The sequence below is a fragment of the Patiria miniata genome, unplaced genomic scaffold (assembly GCF_015706575.1).
Source record: "Patiria miniata isolate m_02_andy unplaced genomic scaffold, ASM1570657v1 HiC_scaffold_7, whole genome shotgun sequence".
NCBI classification, from domain to species: Eukaryota; Metazoa; Echinodermata; class Asteroidea; order Valvatida; family Asterinidae; genus Patiria; species Patiria miniata.
In genome coordinates this window covers 19,108,472-19,130,368 of record NW_024037074.1, presented here as the reverse complement: position 1 = coordinate 19,130,368, position 21,897 = coordinate 19,108,472, and the positions used below count along the sequence as shown (strand labels likewise).

The window sequence follows — 21,897 nt, the reverse complement described above, 5'->3', positions numbered from 1 at the left end:
TAGAACAATGGAATATTGACTCATTGGTAGTATTGCGCATGCCTAAGTGAAGATTGTGAACGCTCAACCAATAAAAGGGCAAAAGGGATCAGATTTTATAGAAGTCCAAAATTTCACGTGACACCAGGAAAGTGTTTAAGTGTTTTATCAACCGTTTAAAACCACCCACGTGACGGGCTCTTGACCAATAGGAATGGGTGAACTGTCTCAGATATTTATGAATATTGGTTAAAATGTTGCCAGTTCCTGGTGTAACTTTCATTGTGCACGATTTGCTACAAGAACCAGCAACTCGAACACCTCCGATGAATTCAGAGTCAGACTCAGTTGGTTGGGACGAGTCACAAAGTATATTCTTGCACAGGAATACAACCACTGAATAATCTCTCTGAATGCAGGAACGCATCGGACATTTTGCGCTGTGATTTTCAGTGAAGTATGCTTTCAAATTGTCTCATCTTGCCATCATCAGTAAACATGCACCATCCCGTACAGAAATCTGCAAAGAAACTACCAGTTATGGAAATAACGATCATAAAATGAAACTTGATGTAAAAACACCTGAAAAGAGGGGTAAGGGTAGTTGTATAAAAAAAAATCATGCTTTTACTAAAAAAAACACCCAGAACTAGTCAAGCCTGGTTAAGTTGGTTCCACAAGTGCACACATTTCTGTTCAATTGATTCAGAAGGTCTAAATAGTTGGTAGCATAGACCTTTATCATGCTGCCACCATTTCAGTCATGTTCCCTGTATCCAACAACAGTACTGAATGATAATGGTTTTTGTGCAAAAAGGAACCAGACTATTTTTCCTTCCAGGATCGCTTTGGTTATGTTGATTTGAATGGGGAAAAAAATCAAGACGGCCGCAACATGATAATGGTCTATTTTACAAACTATTTAGCCCTTCTGAACCCTTCTGAGGTGGTGATGTGATGGAACTGAAAAATTCACTTTCGCCATTCGGACGGAGACCTGACTTATTGCATGCATCATGAAAGTACATGAGGCAATTGGCACCAGACTAACGCATGTGTTGTGTAGCTACTACATGTACATCACATACATGAATAGGCAAGCCTCGTAAAACTGGTACCAGACCAGTGCAATTTTACTTGTCACCAGCAACAGTCAGTCAGTGACAGACTTAAGCAAGTCTAATAGAAATAATACACAAGTGACTGTCAATGCGCGATTCAGGTACAAAAAGGACTAAAGACGGGCCCCTCTCGGAGTCAGGTTGGCGTGGCGGTTCTTTCCTCGCCTCCGCCACTGTGGCCCGGGTTCGATTCCTGCCCTGGCCACATAGGATTGGGTTTTCAGTCCCTACCCGATTCCGTGGGATCTCTCCAGAATATTCTTCTGGGGTTTTCCTCCCACCTCTAAAACTGTAATTTCTTCTCATTGTCTTCTCTCTACAGGTTTCTTCAGGTTTGCGAGCAACAGTGCCTAGGACGCTTTTGAGGAATCCTTGGTTTCATTACCAGAAATAATGAATATTAATAAATAAAAACCAAATCTAAGTTTTCATCATTGGATCCAAAAAAAAAAAAAATGATGAGAACCACTCACATTACTCACCGACAGAGATTTGCCAAATATATTTCGTTCCAAACGTTTTTGATTAAAAACCATGAGATTATTTTTTTCTAACTTGTTCAATCCAGTATCTCTTGCTTTCTCCAACAGTTGGGGGAAAAATATCAAAAGGATACGTCCAAAATAGCACATATGTCTGAAAAGGAAAAGTTAAGGAAAGTAAGAAGTTCACACCTTATACAACCGTAAACTCACAGACCTTTTTGCTAGAACCCATCCTCAATCCTCCAAAATCCTTCACTTATGTTCAACTGAAGGATACCCACTGCCTCAATCCTTCAAAACCCTCCAACAGCCCTGCCGCTCAAAATGCATTCAGCCTCAATCCTCCAAAATCCCCCTCTTCTTCAAACACCATTCAGCCTCAATCCTCCAAAATCAACCCATACGGAATGTCCATGTGCCCTCAATCCTCCACAATCTTCCAAAATTGTATGCTGCATTCAGCCTCAATCATTCAAAATCCTCCAAAATCGCCCGGAGGACTTTGGAGGATTGAGGAAGGTTAGTATTAACAAACTACAAAGTTGACATATTACACAAAAGGACAGGGGATACATGCCCGTACCTCTCCCCCCAAAACTCAAACAAATTTACAAGGGCGTCGTCTGTAATGTTTGCAAGTCATGTTTCCAGGATGAAAAGCCGCGTCTATGGGATCACGATACTCTTGCCTATTCCAAACTAAACTGCTTTGAAATAAAAGGCATAAATGGGATCATTTGCATTTATTCCAACAGTAACCTACCAAATTATTATCAAAAAGCTTGCTTTGATTAAAGAACGTACTGGTACTAAACACCCCGTGAAATTATTCTGTCTGCCTTGCAATAATTTAGAAAAAAAAACAAGGAATGCTGGTGATTTCCGATTATCAGTCAAAACGGGCTGATCGTTGGAAATAAAAAGTTCCATGCTCGAAACTGTGTTTCTTGATCAGAAAGGTTCGGGCAAAATTTTTCACCGTTTTCTCAGCGAGTGTAATATCCACTGAACTGAAACGTGAACAGGTTAGATTTTGAACACTCCTTTGGAAATTTGAGTGATGTTATTATTGGAGACAGACACAACGCATGAAAAGCAAACGATCCTATATGCCTATAAACTATTCAAAAAGTGGGCTTGCTCTTTCACGATCCACATGATTATCTAAATTGAATGCATATTAGGAAGATAACTTCACTGAATGAATAAATGAATGCCCTACCAGAAACAAAAACCCTTAAATTATAAATATTAATACAATTGTGCTGCTTGATTAAAGATATAGTCCATCATTTGTAATTTGTGCATTTTGTTCGTTTGGAGCAACAAAAGTGTTCAAAATCTAATGAAGGATACTGAACAACTAACCTGATGAAGTTTCAGCTCAGCTTCAGCTGTATATTCCGAGAAAAACAGCATTCTAGGATCTCAATTTGAAATCAAAAGTTGCTGAATCATATTTTGAATTGTTTTGAATTGCAGCTATACGCAATGTCGCGCACTGATCCGACGCATTATAGCAACCGCGCGCGCCTGTGCGTCGTGCCAATGCTTGCGCGCGCTGCGCTGAATAACAAAATGAACTACTAATTTAAATTTTCCTACGGTGTGTCTTAAACCGTTGGAAAGGCCTTCTTTCGTTGATTACTTCAAAATGATAGCTTGCCAGAAAGAATAATTTCACAGGGAGTTTAGTCCACTTACTATCTTTCAACCAAGTATGTTTTTCAACAATAATACGCCAGTTACTTTTTTCGGATGGCTGCAAATGATGGACTGTAGCTTTAAGTTTTACAGGTTGGTGTCTAGAGCTGACAGGAAGCATCAGTCACATTATAGTTGTAATGAATAATGTTGGACTATTGCATATTATTAAGAAGGATACAAATAGTCCACCGAACAGCCCACTGGTGACTAGGGGTTGTCTGTGCCTGAAGAATTCTTGCCAGTTACGTCCTGCCTTCACGCAAAGCATCAACTAAAGAACAAGAGGACACCGTTAAATGAACAAAAGTAAGTACACAGCATCTAAGCACCGTCGACATCAGAATTTTCATTCATAAATACCTAATACAGTTTACCCATTCCTATTGGTCGAGAGCCTGTCACGTGGCCTGTCTTAAAGAGGTTGTGGAATGCTCGAAGACATTTCCGTCATTTTTTGGGTATATGTAGCCTAAGGTGTGATGAAATAAAAACGACTATTGTTTCTGTCATGAAATGAGTACAAAGGTTACTTTTGAGAGCTATTTTTCAGGTCCTGTTTCGACCCGAACGTGCAATTTGTGTAAACGTCGTCGTTGCGAAACACAGTAAATCGTGACGTAATAAACAGGACTCGTTTATGCTACTCTGCATCAGGAGTCCTGTTTATCGTGACGTAATAAACAGGACTCGTTTATGCTACTCTGCATCAGGAGTCCTGTTTATTACGTCACGATTTACTGTGTTTTGTTTGCTGCCCGCAACGACGACTTTTACACAAATTGCACGTTCGGGTCGAAACAGGCATGACAGGATTTGAAAAACAGCTCTCAAAAGTACCTTTTGTACTCATTTTATGACAGAAACAATAGTCGTTTTTATTTCATCACATCTTAGGCTACATATACCCGAAAAATGACGAAAATGTCTTCGAGCATTCCACAACCTCTTTAAACGGATGATAAAGACATGGCTGGCTGGTCTTAAACACTTTTCCAGTGTCACAAGAAATTTGGACTCCCATGAAATCCTGTGCCTTTTAACGTTTCATTGGTTGAACGTTCACATTCCTCACGTAGGCATGCGCAATACTACCAGTGAATCAGGTTTTCATAGTCCGAGATTCAGACTACACCAGCCCAGCTGCGTTTCGCACAACATCGTGCAGTACGCGCAAGCCAATCTCCTTGTAAGATACGGAGGTGTATAGGGACATTCCATATTATAGTCAAAGGGATGTGTCATAAAACATGAAGTAAAAAATGTTGAACAAAAATGGTTGGCAACGTCTAGTTTTTGACTTGTTTTTAGTTTTGGACCAAAAAGATTTATTTTTGTTGATCGAAAAGGTATTTATGAATGGGAATAAATATGTGCTTGGTCAGTATTAAACACTCTGCTTAACCCATAAAAATGACACTTTGATTTAAAAAAAAAAATAATTAAAAAAAAAAGTAATCAGAAGCCCCAATTGTCATGGCTTTCCATGGCTTTCTTTCCAAGCGACGCCGCTTGGCATTTCGTGACGACTATTTACTGTACGCTGACTAAATACATAAAACAGTCACCGAGTTGTGCTATAAATACACCTACGACGTGTCGCACTTACGACGTGTTTTGTGAAATGGATCACAGGACGCGTCGCAGCTGCGACGCGTTGTAGGGATACGATGCGTCGCAGCGCTGCGATGCATCGTAAGTTACGATGAGTTTCGTGAAATCGGGTGCTGGTCACCTAAGGAAGCAATTATTATGGAATCATGGTGTGTTGATGAAAAGTCAGCTTACGAACAACAAAAACCATCAAATAAGTAGTGCTGTGCAATTTTTTCCCCCAAATTTAGTAATTGATTATTCTAACTCAGTAAAGCAAAAAAGTAAAGTCTGTCATGAGCCAATGTGGCCCATCAGGCAGGTGTTTATCTCCGGCTTCAGTAGCATGAAAGGACTGAAACGACTAGTGGGAATAATTAGAACGAGAATGGGCCTGTACAGAGAAGCTGCAAAGGCACTGCCACATTACATTAGCCCTAACCGCCCTGAATCCTTCAAAATCCTCTTTGCCAAAGTGGAGGAATTTGGAGGATTGAGGTTACATGGCAAAAGTGCGTTACTGATTTTGTAGGATGCACTTTGTCAAGGTCTTGGGCCGGACCTAGTGTTGTTTTTGCTCAGCCATTCATAAATATAGGCCTGGATTATGCTTGAAATCCTCCGTAGTACTCCAGGATGTCACTGGCCAAGCCAAAACATATTGACAGTCACTGCCGCAGGATTTTGCAGGATTCAGGCAGTGGTCAACCCTTAATGGAGGAATTTGCAGGAATGAAGCTATATGCTATTTTCCAGGAGGCCAATTGGAGGATTTTGCAGGATTGAGGCTACATCCTAGCAAAAAAGGCCTAGGGAGTTAGGGTTAAAATGGCAAACTATCTGTGCCATTCAGAGAAAATACTTTGTGTTCAGCGCTCCACAACTTACAGAGAAGACAAACGAGACAATGAAGTAGAAGATGAAACCCTCCAAGCCTGTCAATCCCAGAATCCCTGCCGATGAGCCCGAGATGGCCGATACAAAGGTCCGACTGCAAACCCCCAAAAAGAGGGAAAATATAGAAGGAAGACTTTAGAGGCAATGACACAACAAAAGCATTACAATCAAGAGCAAATTATATAATTTGTTACCCTACAGCACAAGGCCAGTCGGCAGTCACATGATTGTATGTTGAGACACATCCTATAAGGCCAAAAAAAATAATAGTTCTGCTTCCGTTTACATGGCATTCTAAAATAGGGTAGGCACTAGGTAGGTAGGGAATTTTTTTTGGGGGGGGGGGCCAATTTTTTTTGTGTACAATTATATGGAGGCGTCTGCGTGTAGTCAAGGGTAAAACTTAGAAATTGATGGTTCTGGGTGTTGTTTTTCTCATTTTGCATATTAAAAAAATAGGGTAGGGGCTGTCATAATAGGGTAGGTAGGGAAACCGGAAGCAGAACTATTATTTTTGGGGGCCTAATGCACTGTCAGCAGAGTAGCCTGCGCTTTCCCTGTTGGCACAGAATCCTTAGTTGCCGGATGTACGCATACACAAATAAAAACAAAAATTAAACTGAATAATGACATGAGAAGTAGAGCATTTTTCCCCAAATTCCAATTTGGTGAATCACATCAAATATTGTGCTTATCGAGGACATGTGTCATTCGTGTATAAACAATACGTTCTAATATTTTAGAGAATGTTGGCCTGTAATTTTTAACAAGTAGTGAATCACCATTGTTATAAATAGGAATGACCCTGGCAATTTCAATGGTGTTTACTACAGATCCAGTAGAGATTGAGAGGTTCATAATAAAAGTTAGAGGTTTGGAAATCGCCAAGGTCAATTCTTTAATAATATTGCTACCAATTAATATGATCGTGACCAGCACTTTTCTTATTAGGAAAGTTAATAACTTTATTTTGAATTTCATGTTCATTTTGAATTTCATGTTCGGAAACCGGATCAAAATAGCTAGTGTTACACTTACCAGTAGGACAAAATGGACATGTTGGTGCGAATTGCAAGTTCATTGTAGACGATGGGCTCTGTAAGAAACATGGAAAGCAATATTAAATACTTCAACCCTGACGTACCTGAATCCATCAAAATCCACACCCCTGTTTTGGAGGATTTCGGCAGATTCAGGATACCTCCATCTTGAAAACGTTGGGGGATTTTCATGGATTCAGGACAGAAAGCCTAGCGGTACTGCAAGATTTTCATGGATTCAGGATACCTCCATATTTAGCAGTTGGGGGACTTTGATGGATTTAGGATCTCAACAGATTAAATCCTTGGCTATATATGTTTGGTGTGTACGAGGTATATACGTACTACACTGGTGGATTCTGATGGACTCATTGGTGGATTCTGATGGACTCAGGACACCAACATTTTTTGTATGACAAAATTGGTGGATTTTGGCGGATTTGGGCGGATTCAGGATACTGTTTTATAAAAGTGCTCAAGGGGATGGGTTAATGATGATGAGTCCACACTTTTTTTCCCCAAGACTTCAACCCCACATCTTTTCTGCGTGTGTGTTTGTTTGTGTGATTCAAGTGGATATTTTTACAGAAGCTATAATGTGTTTTTCAATGGCTTCAGTTACAGAATTTCAACGTAACATTGCGAATCTATATAAAAAAAACTGAGGTTTTAAATTCCTTCCGAGGTTGAAACGCCTCAGTAGGAATGCACAAACATTGGTGGTAATTTAATACGTTTAACAATGTATGCCTACTCATTATACGCTACAAAGAGGGCGCTGTACAATCTAGCTGGTTAAACATCGTTTACTAAACTTTAGTGAAAGAAAGCCGGCCAAATCTAGCCGGCAAAATAGACCCGGCTTTCATATTTTATTTATTTTCAGACTGCATAAATCTTTCATCATAGAAACATTACACGTTGGGCCAATACTAGTCTTCATCTAACTAATCCAATAAATATTCTCAAATTTAGTGTTGGGCCTGAACATGAGCGCAATATTTCACTTTACCGTTCGGAACTTGCAAATCCGTCCGTGCGTGTAGTCCTCTGCTCGTCGCCATTTTGATCTCAATTGCAATACCTGTATAGAGGGCGCCAGCACTCAAGCGCGATGGTTCCACCCATAGGCCATTCACACCAAGTGCTCATAGGGAAACAATGCAATATCGTAAGCCTTGTGTGACGCTCAGGAGCAAGGTGGCATTATGGTTTTTTTTCTCCCTGGAAATTAGAGATTGCGATCCCTTGAATATGTTTCTTTTCAATTTTAATAGTGGTAACTGGGTCATTTTTTTTTTATATCCCCCTCCCCCAAAACCACCCCTAAAACGATTGTTAATCCCTGGGCCCAAGTCTATAAATGTAAGCCCCCGCCTCTATGCGAAATAGACCCACAAGTCCGTCTTTTTTCGAATAAAATCGCCCAAATTTGAATACTTGATTGACATAAATATGTCTACAATCCATCCCAGTTATAGGCCACAAGGACCTCTTATTCAAAATTAGCTGTGGGGTCACAAAATATTAATCAGTGAGCTCCCGCGCACTAATTTGGTGGCGTGCACCCGGGCCCGATGCATTTTTGTTGTTTCCTTTTCTATCTATTTTGGTTCACGGTATGGTCTACCGACTGACGGTCGGTTGGTTGGTCGGACGGTCCTCATTCGGTGGTCCGACAAAATGGCTACCCGCATCAACTTAATTTTAAGATTGCTAACTGAGCATCCCCACTCCCTCCATTGATTCGTGAAGCATTTATTAAAGCCCGAGTCCATCATTTACAGCTATCCAAAAAAGTAACTGGCGTAATTATTGTTGAAAAACATACTGGTTGAAAGATAGTAAGGGGACTAAACTCCCTGTGAAATTATCCTTTCTGGCAAGCTCTCATTCTGAAGAAGTCAACGAAAGAAGGCATTTCCAACTGTGCTTCTTAAGAAGCACCGTAGGAAAATTTAAATTAGTAGTTCGTTTTGTTATTCGGGGCAGCGCGCACAAGTTGGAACGACGCACAGGCGCGCGCGGTTGCTATCATTTGTCGGATCATATCAGTGCGCAACATCGCGTAAAGCTGTAAATTCAAAACAATTCGAAATCATGATGTAGCAACTTTTGATTTGAAATTGAGATCCTAGAATGCTGTTTTTCTCGGAATATAAAGCTGAAGCTGAGTTAAAACTTTATCAAGTAAGTTGTTCTGTATCCTTCATTAGATTGTGAACACTTTTGTTGCTTCAAATGAACAAAATGCACTAATTACAAATGACTATACATTCTGTTTTGTTACTGTTTAAAATGAGCGGAAGATAACACGCCGAACTGTGCACTGAACACAATGAACATTCAAGAATCATTTCCCAAGAGACCTCCAGATGTTTCGCACGTATCATCCTAAACAGTTTGAAACAACTAATTGAAAATAAATTGATAACTTTTACTCATACAAATTTGTTGGTATCAGTCAGTTGAACTGAAGAGAAAGATTATCCCTTCATCAATACATGACGCAACTGCATTCAACAAAGTCATGGGTGTTGGGGGAAACGAAAAGAAAGAAACAAACATCAACTGCTCACAATCATGAAAGGCTAACTGAATAGGCAGAACGTATCACAAGCATAAGCGATGAAAAACTACCAGATAACATAGAAGCCAGTTCTGCTTCCTTCATACCTTTGGAGAAAAAAAATCCTTTACTGCCTCACCTTTGCAAGTGTATTTGTCACTAAAGATCACCGGCAGAATATCCTTTCAAATAGTAGGGAAGAAGGGAACAAAACAATTCTGAGATAATCGAATCTGAATGTGCAGACGGAAGCTGAAGCAAATCTGCCACTGATGAAAAGAGCAACGCCAGATGTTGCGCATCCTTTATCTTACGGATGATTTTGCTATCAAACACTGACTTTGTATGAATTTTTGTTTTTGGTCGTCAGCCGACAAAAGGCCAACCTTTCACGTTTGGGAGCTAAAGGGACAGGAATCCAATATAAGGCGGTGGAGTTTCCTCGATAGAGTCGCAGACGGACCTGTAGGCCTCACAGAAGCACGCAGTTCTCAAGCCCTGTTTCACTGGTGACAATTTCTTCAAGCATGATCATGGCGCGTCTTTCTCTACTGACTGTTTTACTGCTCGCGGTGTACCGTTGCACGGCTAGTGAGTATTTTATTATACGATATGAAGTATTTCGCAATATCCCACTTTGTATACCCCTCCCCCCAACAAAACCCACTGAATACGATAATTTTATATCCTTCCTTTATTATAAAGTCGACTCTCATTACTACGAGCTTGGCTAGGACGAGATACCGGTTAAAACGATCATTTCTCGCCAGTCCCGACCTATTATGTGCACCGTTCCTATGAGGAAAAATGCTTTATACGAGCTTTGATAAAATGAGAATTCGGTTAAGACGAACAGTTTTTTTTAGCATTTTGAGAAACAACTTGTCAATCAGTGGCCCCATTCGATTTGTTTACCGTATCTTTTTAAGGGTCGCTACATACCTGTTATGTCCTGCAGACGTTTCTTGCTTGATTAATTTTTTTTTTTACAAGAATCCGCATAAATAGGGAATGCATGCTGACTTAAAATGTATTTTAAAATACACCCATCACCAAAGTCTTTTCTTCGCAGCCTTTATTTTGTGTTGATCGATACAAGTATCTTAGAGATCCAATGTTTCTGTTCTTTGTGGAAAGGCTTATTGTAACACAACACTGATGTATAATTTGTTCACGGGGTACCACACCAAAAACTCACGGGTTATTACAAAGTTGTAAAGATATTGATTTCAATAAGTTGCCCAAATGTGTCACTCCTGAAGCAAACGATAAAGCAGTACACTCATTTATCCACTCTAAAAGAGTTTTATTTAGAACAAAATCTTACACGGTTTTGTTTTTTAGGTTGCGACAGTGGATGGGTGACGTCCGGCGACTACTGCTACAAGCACTTCACATCCCGTAAGACGTGGGATGCCGCCCAAGCATCGTGCGAGACCAACGGGGGATCTGTGGTCAGCATTGCCAGCAAGGAAGAACAACTGTTCCTGACACGTTCGTATAATTTACTATAGGTTTTTCGGGCTATTTTAAAGCATTTTTCCTTCGAATTCACAGATTCTTATATTCAAATTCGTCCAGCAACATCGATCACTTCCAATGTTTAATTTCGTCTTTTGTCAGACAATTTCAAATTCAGTCCAAACAAATCCAAACAATGAGCACGCGTTTTCGACCCGGAGTATTCGATTTCGTCTCGCCTACACCGAATTGTGTTATTCAGAAATCAAATTCGTCTAATGTAACACAATTTCAATATAAGTTTGTTCAATATCGTCATGAGTTTATAGCGATATATTCAAAGGCATATAGGCCTCTAATAAGAATAAGTCTTAGCATTTTTGCTGTCCTTATTTTTTCATAAATGTGTCATTGATTCTATTTTCTTAAAATAATTATGTTGGACTCAATATTTTTAGGCATACTACACGGGTTTTATGGGTATCGATTCGTGGCTTTTGACATTTCCTTGTTTTCATTGTAAGGCCTTTTCTTTTCTTTCGTTTATTTTAAATAAAGTTGAATTGTTGATCTGAGTAAACTTTACTCTTCTGGTTACTCTTCTTTGAGTTCAGTAATCTGCTTTTGTCCGAAAAAAATCATGCGAACAAAATGCTAAATTGTACTTGGGGACATAAGGAAAATGCTTTAGACTAATTTACTTTATACAAGTTTTAAATTAATTGATAAAAGACGAATTTGATCTCTGAACGCTGCCATTCCGCAACATCTTTGGACGAATTTGATCTGTAATGACTAATATTTCGACCCGGTGACTAAAGAGGGTGACCAAACTTTGAAATTGAATGGTAAATGACCAAATTGGTTTTGATAAAAGCGTGTGAATTTTTCTCCCACGAAATTGAATGTTAGAGATGGTGAGTCTACAATATTACGAGAAAACGAAGACTGAATGCTCCGCCTCTATCATGGATAGAGTCCAGCCCAACACAAATCCTCTAGTCCCTTGCAATTCATCTCACAATTAGTTTCTTAAATGAGTTTCAATTGACAAAGGCATTCCTTTGTTATTCTTCATCAACTGTTACTTGTGACTGGACTTGTGATGGACTGGACTACATCCAATGTAGAAGGACAAAAACTCCACAAGGTTGTATTTTCTGCAACTTTAATTTGAACTCACGACGAGATTCGTTAACTATTTCGATCCTTTGGTATTTTGGCAGAGAACTTCGGCAATCGGAAATTCTGGATCGGGTACGTTCTGGATCCGTTCCAGGGCCATTTCAGGTGGAGCGATTTCTCCGAAGTAAGTAGATACGTGTTGTTTTTTATTTGTGGAATCTTGGCTTTCGATTTTATGTAACTGGTTTATTATTATTTTTTTTATTTATATGAATTCATGTTGTGTAGTAAAGCACGCGAAGAAATTTTGATTGAAATTTTATTGAACACGATCGTTTCTTGTTGGTCACTTTTATGATCGGTAGAGAAGCTTCGAGAGTTGGCATTCGGGTGAACCCAACAATTTGGATGACGAGACATGCGCAGTCACTGGTGGGAACAAGTACAAAGAAACCTGGAACAACGTGGAATGCGACGAGGATTTCTACTACGTTTGTAAAAAACCGGCTCTTGAAGGTATGTTTTGGGGTGATGTGTAGTCTTGGGTCCAGACGTTGTTGTATATTGGATACGCGATCATCCATCGATAGAGAGAGGGAGGGGGTGTTAAAACGAATCGCTATCACAACACGTCTTGGGAATCTTGTAGCGGTAGTTTCATGCGCGCGCACCCATATTTTGCCTAATGTTGCAGCGCGCATTCATTCTCCCCCAACCAAACTGCGAAATATCAACCAGTAAATGCTACCAGACTTTTGTGCAACTTCGCAGCAGCTTTTTGCCCAAGTAGTACGCGTTCGACCGAAAATTGGACCGTAGGCTATTCACCCGGAGTAGCGTAGCGCATGCGCACTATATAGTTTTCCCCATTTTCAGGGTGAGTTTCAGTTTACCTGTGATGTGATGAGTTGATGTGCAGTGTCTTTTCGTATGTGATAGCGGTACGGTTCGTTTTGATAACGCCACTCGGCGTTTACCCAAGACTGTGCCTAAGTAGTGGATAATGCAAAGAAAAGGCATGGAGCTCGGTGCACAACCACCCTTGAGAGTAGTATGATATCGAGCTTCAGTGTTGATGAAGCTCTTGAAAGATTGTGGGTTGTAGGACTCAATTCAATTCTCACTTCAAGTAGACATTTATTTCCATACTTTCAAATCGTGATAATGACAAACGTATTAATATGGTGGGAAGCACGGATGATGGATGATGAGTGGGCAACAGTGGACACCTTTTTTAAAACCTAGTTTCACAAAACGGATACCTTCCAGACTCTTGGTGGCAGCAAACATGCCCCTGCACCATCACCACGCGTCCTTGACGTAATTTAACCTACGCGCGCAAGGTTAGATTTCCCGAACTGCACCAGCGGATTAATATGGTCGCAACTCTCAAAGAGAAGTTTCGCACTAGACTGAACATTTCAATCAACATTTTGAGGGCCTTTCTCCCCATGGTCATAATTGTCACCGTCAAGCCAATCACATAGTGTTGTCAGCCAGTAATAATGTCATTAATTTTGTACTATCTCTGCAGCAACCGACTATCCGGAGTTCTGGAGGAAACAGGCTTACGAAACCCTGCACAAGGCTTTGGACGACGCCAAACTGAACGAGAACATCGCCGACAATGTGATCATGTTTTTGGGCGATGGCATGAGCATTCCCACCGTGGTCGCTACGCGCATCATGAAGGGACAGAACGCAGGCAATCTAGGCGAGGAGACGGTGCTGACGTATGAGGCCTTCCCGCACATTGGACTTTCCAAGGTTGGTCTCTTTTTTTTTGGTATGAGAAACAAGTAGCCTTAGACAAGTGGCGATTGTCATAATGGGGCGGGAGGGGGGGGACCAAGAAAGTCCAAAAAGCGGACGAGTTTTACGCTCATCCTATATCCAAGTTTTGAATTTATGTAAAATGAGTCTTGCAAGAACAATATCTTAACATTGTGAAGATTTAAGTAACTTTGCACCCCCCCCCAAAAAAAATCTAGATGCACTTGAAAAAAATTAAGTCCAGTCTCAAGTCTTTTGAAACGCAAGGACAATGCTGAGACTAAGACAAGTTCTCTAACTTAAAGCAGGACTGTTCTTATCAGAACTAAAACTACTTAGCGAAAGTTGATAATAAGCAGGACACACCAAGCTTTCGTCGTTCCCGAAGTAATTCAGTTTTAGAGGCATGGGATGAAGAAATTCCGACCCCATTTGGTTAGACATAGAAATGTCATATTTTTTCCTCCACGGCAGACTTACAACACCGACTTCCAAGTGCCAGACTCTGCCGGTACCGCCACGGCGTACCTGACGGGCGTCAAGACCAAGAAGGGGTGATAGGACTGGACGCACGGGCTTTGCCTAAAGACTGTGACAGCGCCCAGGGAAGAGAGGTGTCCTCCATCCTCAAAGTCGCAAAAGAAGCGGGTAAATGATTTTCGAAGTATTTTTTTTTGTTCTCTCGAAAGTTTGATATATATTGTACCACCTACTGAAAGTACGGACCAGAAGATTTATCGTTAAAAAAGTCGTGTTGCGTTGAAAAAGTTCGAAAAGACATTATTCTTGATTGGTTGGATTGATTGACTACATTTCTTTACCCAGGCTTTGCCCAAAACAGTTTAAATCTGGTTTTCATTGGGGCCCTGTATACATTACAAATTTACAAATACATCACATTACATAACAAATACAACACAGTGTAATAAAATAAAAGCATATGGGATTGCTGCATGACTGTAAAGCATTTTGTACAACTGCATTAATTTTGTATTACAAAGAAACATATACATTTCTCGAGCAAGTTTCGTTTTAAGAAATAGTTAAATTTTTACTCTTTTGGAATCTCAATGCAACTCCACAGAGGGGTCACCATTACTGTTCGAGAGTGAGATTATGTATTTCTTGTCCACACCAAATTCTTATCTATACACTGTTCACACAAACTAATACCACCAATACCAATGCACGTCGCTGCTACCGCTATTGGCTTGTATAATAAAAGACTGGCGAAGTTTGATTTGGACAGAATTTAACGGGCGTATCTCCTTCGCGCAGGCATGGCGGTTGGTTTTGTGACGACTACCCGTATAACTCACGCTTCGCCATCGGGCCTGTACGCTCACGTGCCCTACCGTCATTGGGAACACGAAACAGACGGGACTCAGTGCGACGACATCGCCAAACAATTCGTTCGAAGTGAGGTGGACATCGATGTAAGTCAAGCATTCAGTACCCCTTGTAACACGAAGACTTTAACTTACATTTCATCCTCCGGAAACTATCCCAGCCAAAGACTTACTGCATTTTAATAGACGGCTTTAGTATTTTGTGGTTTTAATTAGGAACGATGTATTCGTACAAAACTGAATTGGGAAGAGATTGAAAGACTGTGACATTTGCAATATAGTCTGGTTGACACTGACAGTCTGGTCACGGTCTTACTCTCAGCCGTGGTCCAACGGCTGCAGTGTCCGATGCAGGTGTGATTCTACTTGGGTCAGAGCACCGGGGAATACGGTGTTTGTGGTCTTGGGCAAGACACTTTACTGTAGTCGCCTCCTAGGAGTATAATAGGTATCGTTGGGGGTCGAGACTAGATTTCGCTGATATCGAGCACTGAAAAAGGGTCTCATTGCCTGATGAACAGGGGTCAGTGAAGCGATTTGAGACTTTGTAATAAAGAACCAAGTCAACTTTGTAAACCCCAAGGTGGTGTTTGGAGGTGGTTGGCAAGAGTTCCGTCCCACGTCTTACAGTGATGGCAGCAACGCTGGTGCACGTGAGGATTCGCTGGATTTGATCAAAGAGTGGCAGGAGAGATACAACACCAAAGGCGCCGCTAAGTACATCACCAAACTGGATGAACTCAACAACCTTGACGTGGCCGGAACGGACTACGTTCTTGGTAACTATAGCTTGGATGAAATTTAGGGAGGGCACCAAATGGTTTGCATAAATTTGGCTATTAAAATACAAGGAAAAGTTTACCTCAACCAAATAGCGCCCCCTGTTGTGTCCATCCAATATATAATGTCCAATGGGAAGTTGGGAACTTAACAATTAACTCATTGTATTCTGGCTATATAACATTTGTATAGGGGTTTCCCGCTATGATTGATGTACTATTACAGTACTATGTAGCTAATTTTACTAGGAATGAGTCCTCAGGCCAGCGTTTATTCAGCTATCTGTTAAGCAATGATCACGTTTGCCTAGCAAATATACTAAAAGCCACAATTTGTTGAGAGAGAGTCTCAGTTTTAAGTTTTATAATTCACGATGCACGTGTCACTGAGCAAGATACTTTACCTTAACTACTTTTGCTCCACTCCATTACGGTTGATTACTGATCAGAATATGTGCGATCTACAACATGCTCTACGAGAAGAGGCTTTGGTCCGCAGTAATATCGATCACGTTTGTAAACAAATATATGACAAGTTTTGTTTTCATTAATTTCAGGATTGTTTAACCCGGACCACATCGATTACGAAGCGGAGAGCGTGGCCGGCCAGCCAACCCTTTCAGAGATGACAGAGATGGCCATTCGCATGCTGTCCAAGAACGGCAGGAGGTATTTCCTCTTTGTCGAAGGTATGTCCGTCTGTACCGCCCTCTTGTGACGAGACCACTCTGCTTAAAATTGCTCGGGTCCCCAAGGCCCAGTATTTCCTTGTGGAAATTGTAGATCGTTTTGTACTTTACAAGTCATCGTCCTGAGTAGCACTGTAGGATGGGGACTAAGCAAAAACACAATTCCCACAATGGCAATTCCATTCTCAAAGCAGGCCCCAATGGTTAACCATTAATCTCATCGGATTTACTTAACTTAGGGAAAATGAAAGAACATCGGCTGTTTTCAACCAGTCTCTACAGTACACACGCGACCAACAGGAGTTTCAAAGTTTGGATGCCAATTTCTTATGGAGGAGTGTAGTGTACGCATAGGCCTCCGTAAAGCTTTGAATCCGTGCCCAGTGTACATAGAGCAGTTGCACAGAACGCCCTCACAGGGGACAATGCAAGAACACGGAAGTGTGTTTTTCTTGGGTGTGTATCACCTGCCCTCAGCGACGGCGCTATATGCAAAAGGTCTGTTGTGCATTGCTATGATATACGTATACAATTTACATTGTTTTTTTTCTTCTGACGGTAGGGGGTAGAATCGACCACGCCCACCACATCAACATCGCCAACCTTGCCTTGACCGAATCCCTGGCCTTGGAGAGGGCAGTGGAGATGTCCATGCAACAGACTAAAGGCACCAATACTCTGACCATCGTCACGTCTGACCACAGCCACACCATGACCATCGCAGGTTACCCGGTCAGAGGCCACCCGATCCTAGGTATGAGATCCACTGATCTCCATGTAAAAAAAAATAAATAAATGGATAGCCTGCTGGCCATTCTGAGCTGTACAAACAAATGAAGCTACGCACTGGTTCTCGATCCCTCCATTCGAATACGAGGAGGGAACCAGTCTCAATCACTCCTATTGTTCAAGATAATTCAAATGGAGTCGTCATAAGATATAAGAAGTTTTTTTTTTACAAACAGAAATGTTCACATTAAATATAGTTTGTTTCGATTTTAATATTTATGAAAACAAAAAGTAACAATTTCCTGAGTAACAAGTGTACATGTCAATTAAACAAGTTTTTTTTTTTTTTACAAATCTTTTGTTTTTGGAGTGTTACGTGGCGACTTCACCTTTAACAACAAATTATATCCAGACTTTTTAGTCGAGATCAGTGGTATGACATCGATATTCTAAACTACGCCCTCAGCGGCAAAAGCAAACACCTTCTACTGGTGCAGGATACTCGTACTCAGGCGCGTGTTCATCACGAGAACTCGGCGCAATATGAAATAGTGCGCGTCATCGCGCATGTACGAAAGCCCATTAGCGCCACTGCAAGTATATATGTTACAGATTGTGTAATTCGTTATTACGGATTATTAATTCGTTATTACGGATTACTAATTCGTAATAACGGATTATTTAATTCGTTATTACGGATTATTAATTCGTTATTACGGATTATTAATTCGTTATTACGGATTATTAATTCGTTATAACGGATTATTAATTCGTTATTACGGATTATTTAATTCGTTATTACGGATTACTAATTCGTTATAACGGATTATTTAATTCGTTATTACGGATTATTAATTCGTTATTACGGATTATTAATTCGTTATTACGGATTATTAATTCGTTATTACGGATTATTAATTCGTTATTACGGATTATTAATTCGTTATTACGGATTATTTAATTCGTTATTACGGATTATTTAATTCGTTATTACGGATTATTAATTCGTTATTACGAATTAGGTCTGATGTTCTCACACGTGGAGAGCACGTGACCAGGGGCCTGTGTATATAGGGCCGCTAGGCGGCGCTATCTTTGCATACAACGTTTGCACTCCTGTGCCATACTTGCCGAGTATGACTCAGAAAGTATGAGTAATTCGTAATAACGAATTAATAATCCGTAATAACGAATTAAATAATCCGTAATAACGAATTAGTAATCCGTTATACCGAATTAGTAATCCGTAATAACGAATTAAATAATCCGTAATAACGAATTAGTAATCCGTAATAACGAATTAATAATCCGTAATAACGAATTAGTAATCCGTAATAACGAATTAATAATCCGTAATAACGAATTAAATAATCCGTTATAACGAATTAGTAATCCGTAATAACGAATTAATAATCCGTAATAACGAATTAAATAATCCGTTATAACGAATTAGTAATCCGTCATAACGAATTAAATAATCCGTAATAACGAATTAATAATCCGTAATAACGAATTAATAATCCGTAATAACGAATTAAATAATCCGCAACATATATACTTGCAGTGGCGCTAATGGGCTTTCGTACGCATGCAATATGCCATAACGATAATTAAAGTGATTGGGTTATTTTTTATTTACTGTCAGAGGTATTCCTTCTTTTTCAAATTAGGCCGTTGAAAAAAGGAAGCCAAACTTAAAAAAAAAAAAGTGAAAGAAATGGAGTTTGTTGGGCCCCGAAATTATCTTGACAGATTGGCAGTTATCAATTTTGAACATCAATTTTTACCACCAATATTCTTATTGACATTGACACGGTGAAGAGCGAATCAGTTCGTATAAAGTTGTCGTGACCACTATACTTTGTGTGACCAGGTCTATTACATTTTATTTTCAGGTGTCAACAATCACCTGCCCGGTCTGATCTTCGATGATGGCGTGCCGTTCACCACCCTCAACTATGCCGTTGGACCAGGGGCTTTCGCTTTTCAGAAATCGTTGGCAGACAACAAGGCACGTAGCGATCCGAGCAAGGAAGATACAAGTAAGTTGCCATGTCAAGTGGGACTGAAAACAGTGATGTGGGAGGGGGAGGGGCCACGCCAAAACTGCCTGTAACCCATGTCCCTCCCCCTAATTCCAGCCCAACCAATTTAGAATTTGGAGAGAAGATGAAACGCACCTACTGAGCCCCCCCCCCCCCGCAGAAAAGGAGACACGTTGACCCTTAGTTAGGCCTACTGCAAACTATCCGTTTATAACTTAGAATGGATGTAGATTTGACCTATAAAAGGGCAACAGCCTTGCTGAGTCTCAGATTTCACTTGTTGTGGAACTTCTTGGAAATACTAAACAAGGAAACAATTTATGCTTAGCACAATTAATTACTTGATAAAAAAAATAGCTTACTTCTTACGCTTAACATTTTTTTTTGGCTTAGAGAGAGAGAAAAGGTTACTAGTTAAAATGTCGTGCATGCCCGGTATTGCATGTGGTTAGTTCTCAGCGCTTAAATGTGTACGAGGCCCTAAGTTCTGCCTGGCCCAGCAGCCTCAATGAATTGGACCCCGACATATCCGCATTTAGAGCTTGCCGAATCAGAAGACTCAATTTTCTCTGGTGATATATGTTTGTTTCCCCTCCATTTCAGAGGCTACCAAGTACATGCAGAACGCTCTGATAGCGGCTGTTCCTGCCGCCCACGCCGGGGACGATGTGGCCATCTTTGCCCACGGGCCGATGTCCCATCTCTTCCACTCCGTCCACGAGCAGAACTACATCATGCACGTCATGCAGTACGCCGCCTGCATCGGAGACTTCGCGCCCAAATGCCACTGAGATGCCGGGATCCCTGCCGTCCTGCAACAACCCTCTCTTGAGCCCTAAACGATTAATCGATCCAATTTACGATAATTATTTTACACAAAATACGGTCAGTACATTGCATAATGTCACTTTAATCTGCGTGCAGAAACAGAAGTTCTCCATTTGACAAAAATTAAACTTTGGACAACCAAGTCTACTATAGTAAGGTGGTTGAACTTGTTGTTGTGGAAACTCGACTCTTCCATTTTGAAGTCATTTTCTTCCGTCGAGACACAGACGCATTCATCTAGCAATACACGAGGAGAATGGCCGATTCCTCGGTGGCAGTTCACGCAAAAATAGTCCTCCAAGAATACTGCCGAAATTGGTCAGTAGGTGTGAATTTTTTTTTTTTTTTTTTACATATTCAGTCATTCACCGTCAGCGTTCGAGCTATTGAAGAATGACCTCCCTTTAGAAATTGGTATTACGAACTTTCTATTTCGATTCTCATTTCTGACATTGTTTACGCGAAAGAGAAGGGTTGATGCAACGGAGAGCTTGATTGGCTGCTCATTGCTCATGCGCACTTGCGCAATATTCCGTAGATCTAGCCAATAACAAAAGAGCAATCGTTTATTAATCTGAATTGGTGATTTATTTTGATGAAATTTAATACGCATGTAATTTTGATAATGATTATTAAGAAAATCGTTTATTTTTACGTGCAATACAATGTCTTGACTCAACATGCTTTCTCAAAATCGGTACAAGTTTTCTTGACGATTTTTTTCTTGCTTTCAGCAAAACAAATAAAAAACATCCACCTTACCCGAAAGATAATGGTTCTATAACTATGATCATGACATGTTATATCGACTGCATGTTACAGTTTGGTGTGTGGGTAGTAATGCATGAAAATCATGGAATATCCGAAGGCTCTTTGTGTCAATATATATATCTGTGGAAAATCAGAAGAAAGTAAAGGAGATGAACGAAAAATAAAGAAAGTATTTTATGAAAACCGCAACCGATTATTGTTTCACCCACTGGTGTTTATTTAAAATGGCCCTGTCGTCTTTGTCACGAAAAGAGAGAAACCACGAGGTGTGACTTCAGAACAGCATGTGTGCTTGTTGTTCAGCAGCATTTCATTAGTAAGTTTTTGGGAGTGTTTGTTTGTTGGGTTGTTTTGGTTTGTTATTTGGGGGGTTTGTTGGGGTGTTGGGGTGTTTGTTTGTTTGTTTGTTTTTCTGGTTTTTTTTTAATTTGTTTTCTTTGTTTATTTTCTCTTCATTTATATATTTTTATTTGCATTGTATTCTATTTATTTTCTGTGTAGACATTTCGAGCATGGGTAGGCAGGCCTTAGGGTTACAGTGTTTAAGTACACTTTTGTTTACCCTGGCCGGTTTGAAATGTTATATTGTTCTTGTTTTCCGTCCCTCTATCTCCTCTCCCCTGTCAAACTGTCCACCCTCCCTTCCCTCCCTCCCCCTCCAACCCATTCCTACTTGCATCAGTCTTTAGTCTCGTCTGGTCTTACTTTTCAATTTCTATTTTTTGTTTACTTTCTGATTTATATTTGCTTTGTCATTGTACTTGTGTTCATTTGTTGGCCGAATAAATAATAATAATAATAATAATTCACGATACAACAAGGACAGACTGGAGTCAAGACTAAATTGGGCATGTTAATCCAACCCGGATGCAGCTTTTTTTTTTCCCTGCCGGATATCCATGAGGGGTTTTCCCTAAAAAGTATGACGACCCTGACCTCCAGGTGCGTAGGGAAAGTGGG

The 21,897-nt window shown here is 40.3% G+C and overlaps 1 protein-coding gene and 1 pseudogene across 2 annotated transcripts; one reads left to right on the top strand and one right to left on the bottom strand.

The window, feature by feature from the left end:
* Window positions 1-304: 304 nt before the first annotated feature.
* LOC119746083 (ER membrane protein complex subunit 6-like) lies at window positions 305-7,935 on the bottom strand. Of its 2 annotated transcripts, XM_038222870.1 has the most exons (6): window positions 7,832-7,935; window positions 6,818-6,875; window positions 5,771-5,873; window positions 3,471-3,563; window positions 1,717-1,736; window positions 305-499 (listed from the first exon to the last, which is right to left on the bottom strand). In XM_038222870.1, the coding sequence occupies exons 1-6, from the start codon at window positions 7,881-7,883 to the stop codon at window positions 469-471; spliced, it is 357 nt and encodes a 118-aa protein (XP_038078798.1). In that variant the 5' UTR covers window positions 7,884-7,935; the 3' UTR covers window positions 305-468. The 2 variants fall into 2 exon arrangements, with proteins under 2 accessions (XP_038078798.1, XP_038078799.1); XM_038222871.1 differs by lacking the exon at window positions 1,717-1,736.
* Window positions 7,936-9,765: 1,830 nt separating this feature from the next.
* LOC119718921 lies at window positions 9,766-21,128 on the top strand (annotated as a pseudogene).
* The last annotated feature ends 769 nt before the right edge of the window (window positions 21,129-21,897 follow it).

What these genes read in the sequence shown, in the direction of transcription:
- LOC119746083 (XM_038222870.1), bottom strand. Translation starts at nt 7,883, where the DNA reads ATGGCGACGAGCAGAGGACTACACGCACGGACGGATTTGCAAGTTCCG. An exon ending in TTGTCTCGTTTGTCTTCTCT is followed by an intron (nt 3,564 to 5,770) that starts GTAAGTTGTGGA and finishes CTTGTTCTTTAG; the next exon opens with TTGATGCTTTGCGTGAAGGC. An exon ending in GGCTGTTCGGTGGACTATTT is followed by an intron (nt 1,737 to 3,470) that starts GTATCCTTCTTA and finishes TTTCCTTTTCAG; the next exon opens with ACATATGTGCTATTTTGGAC.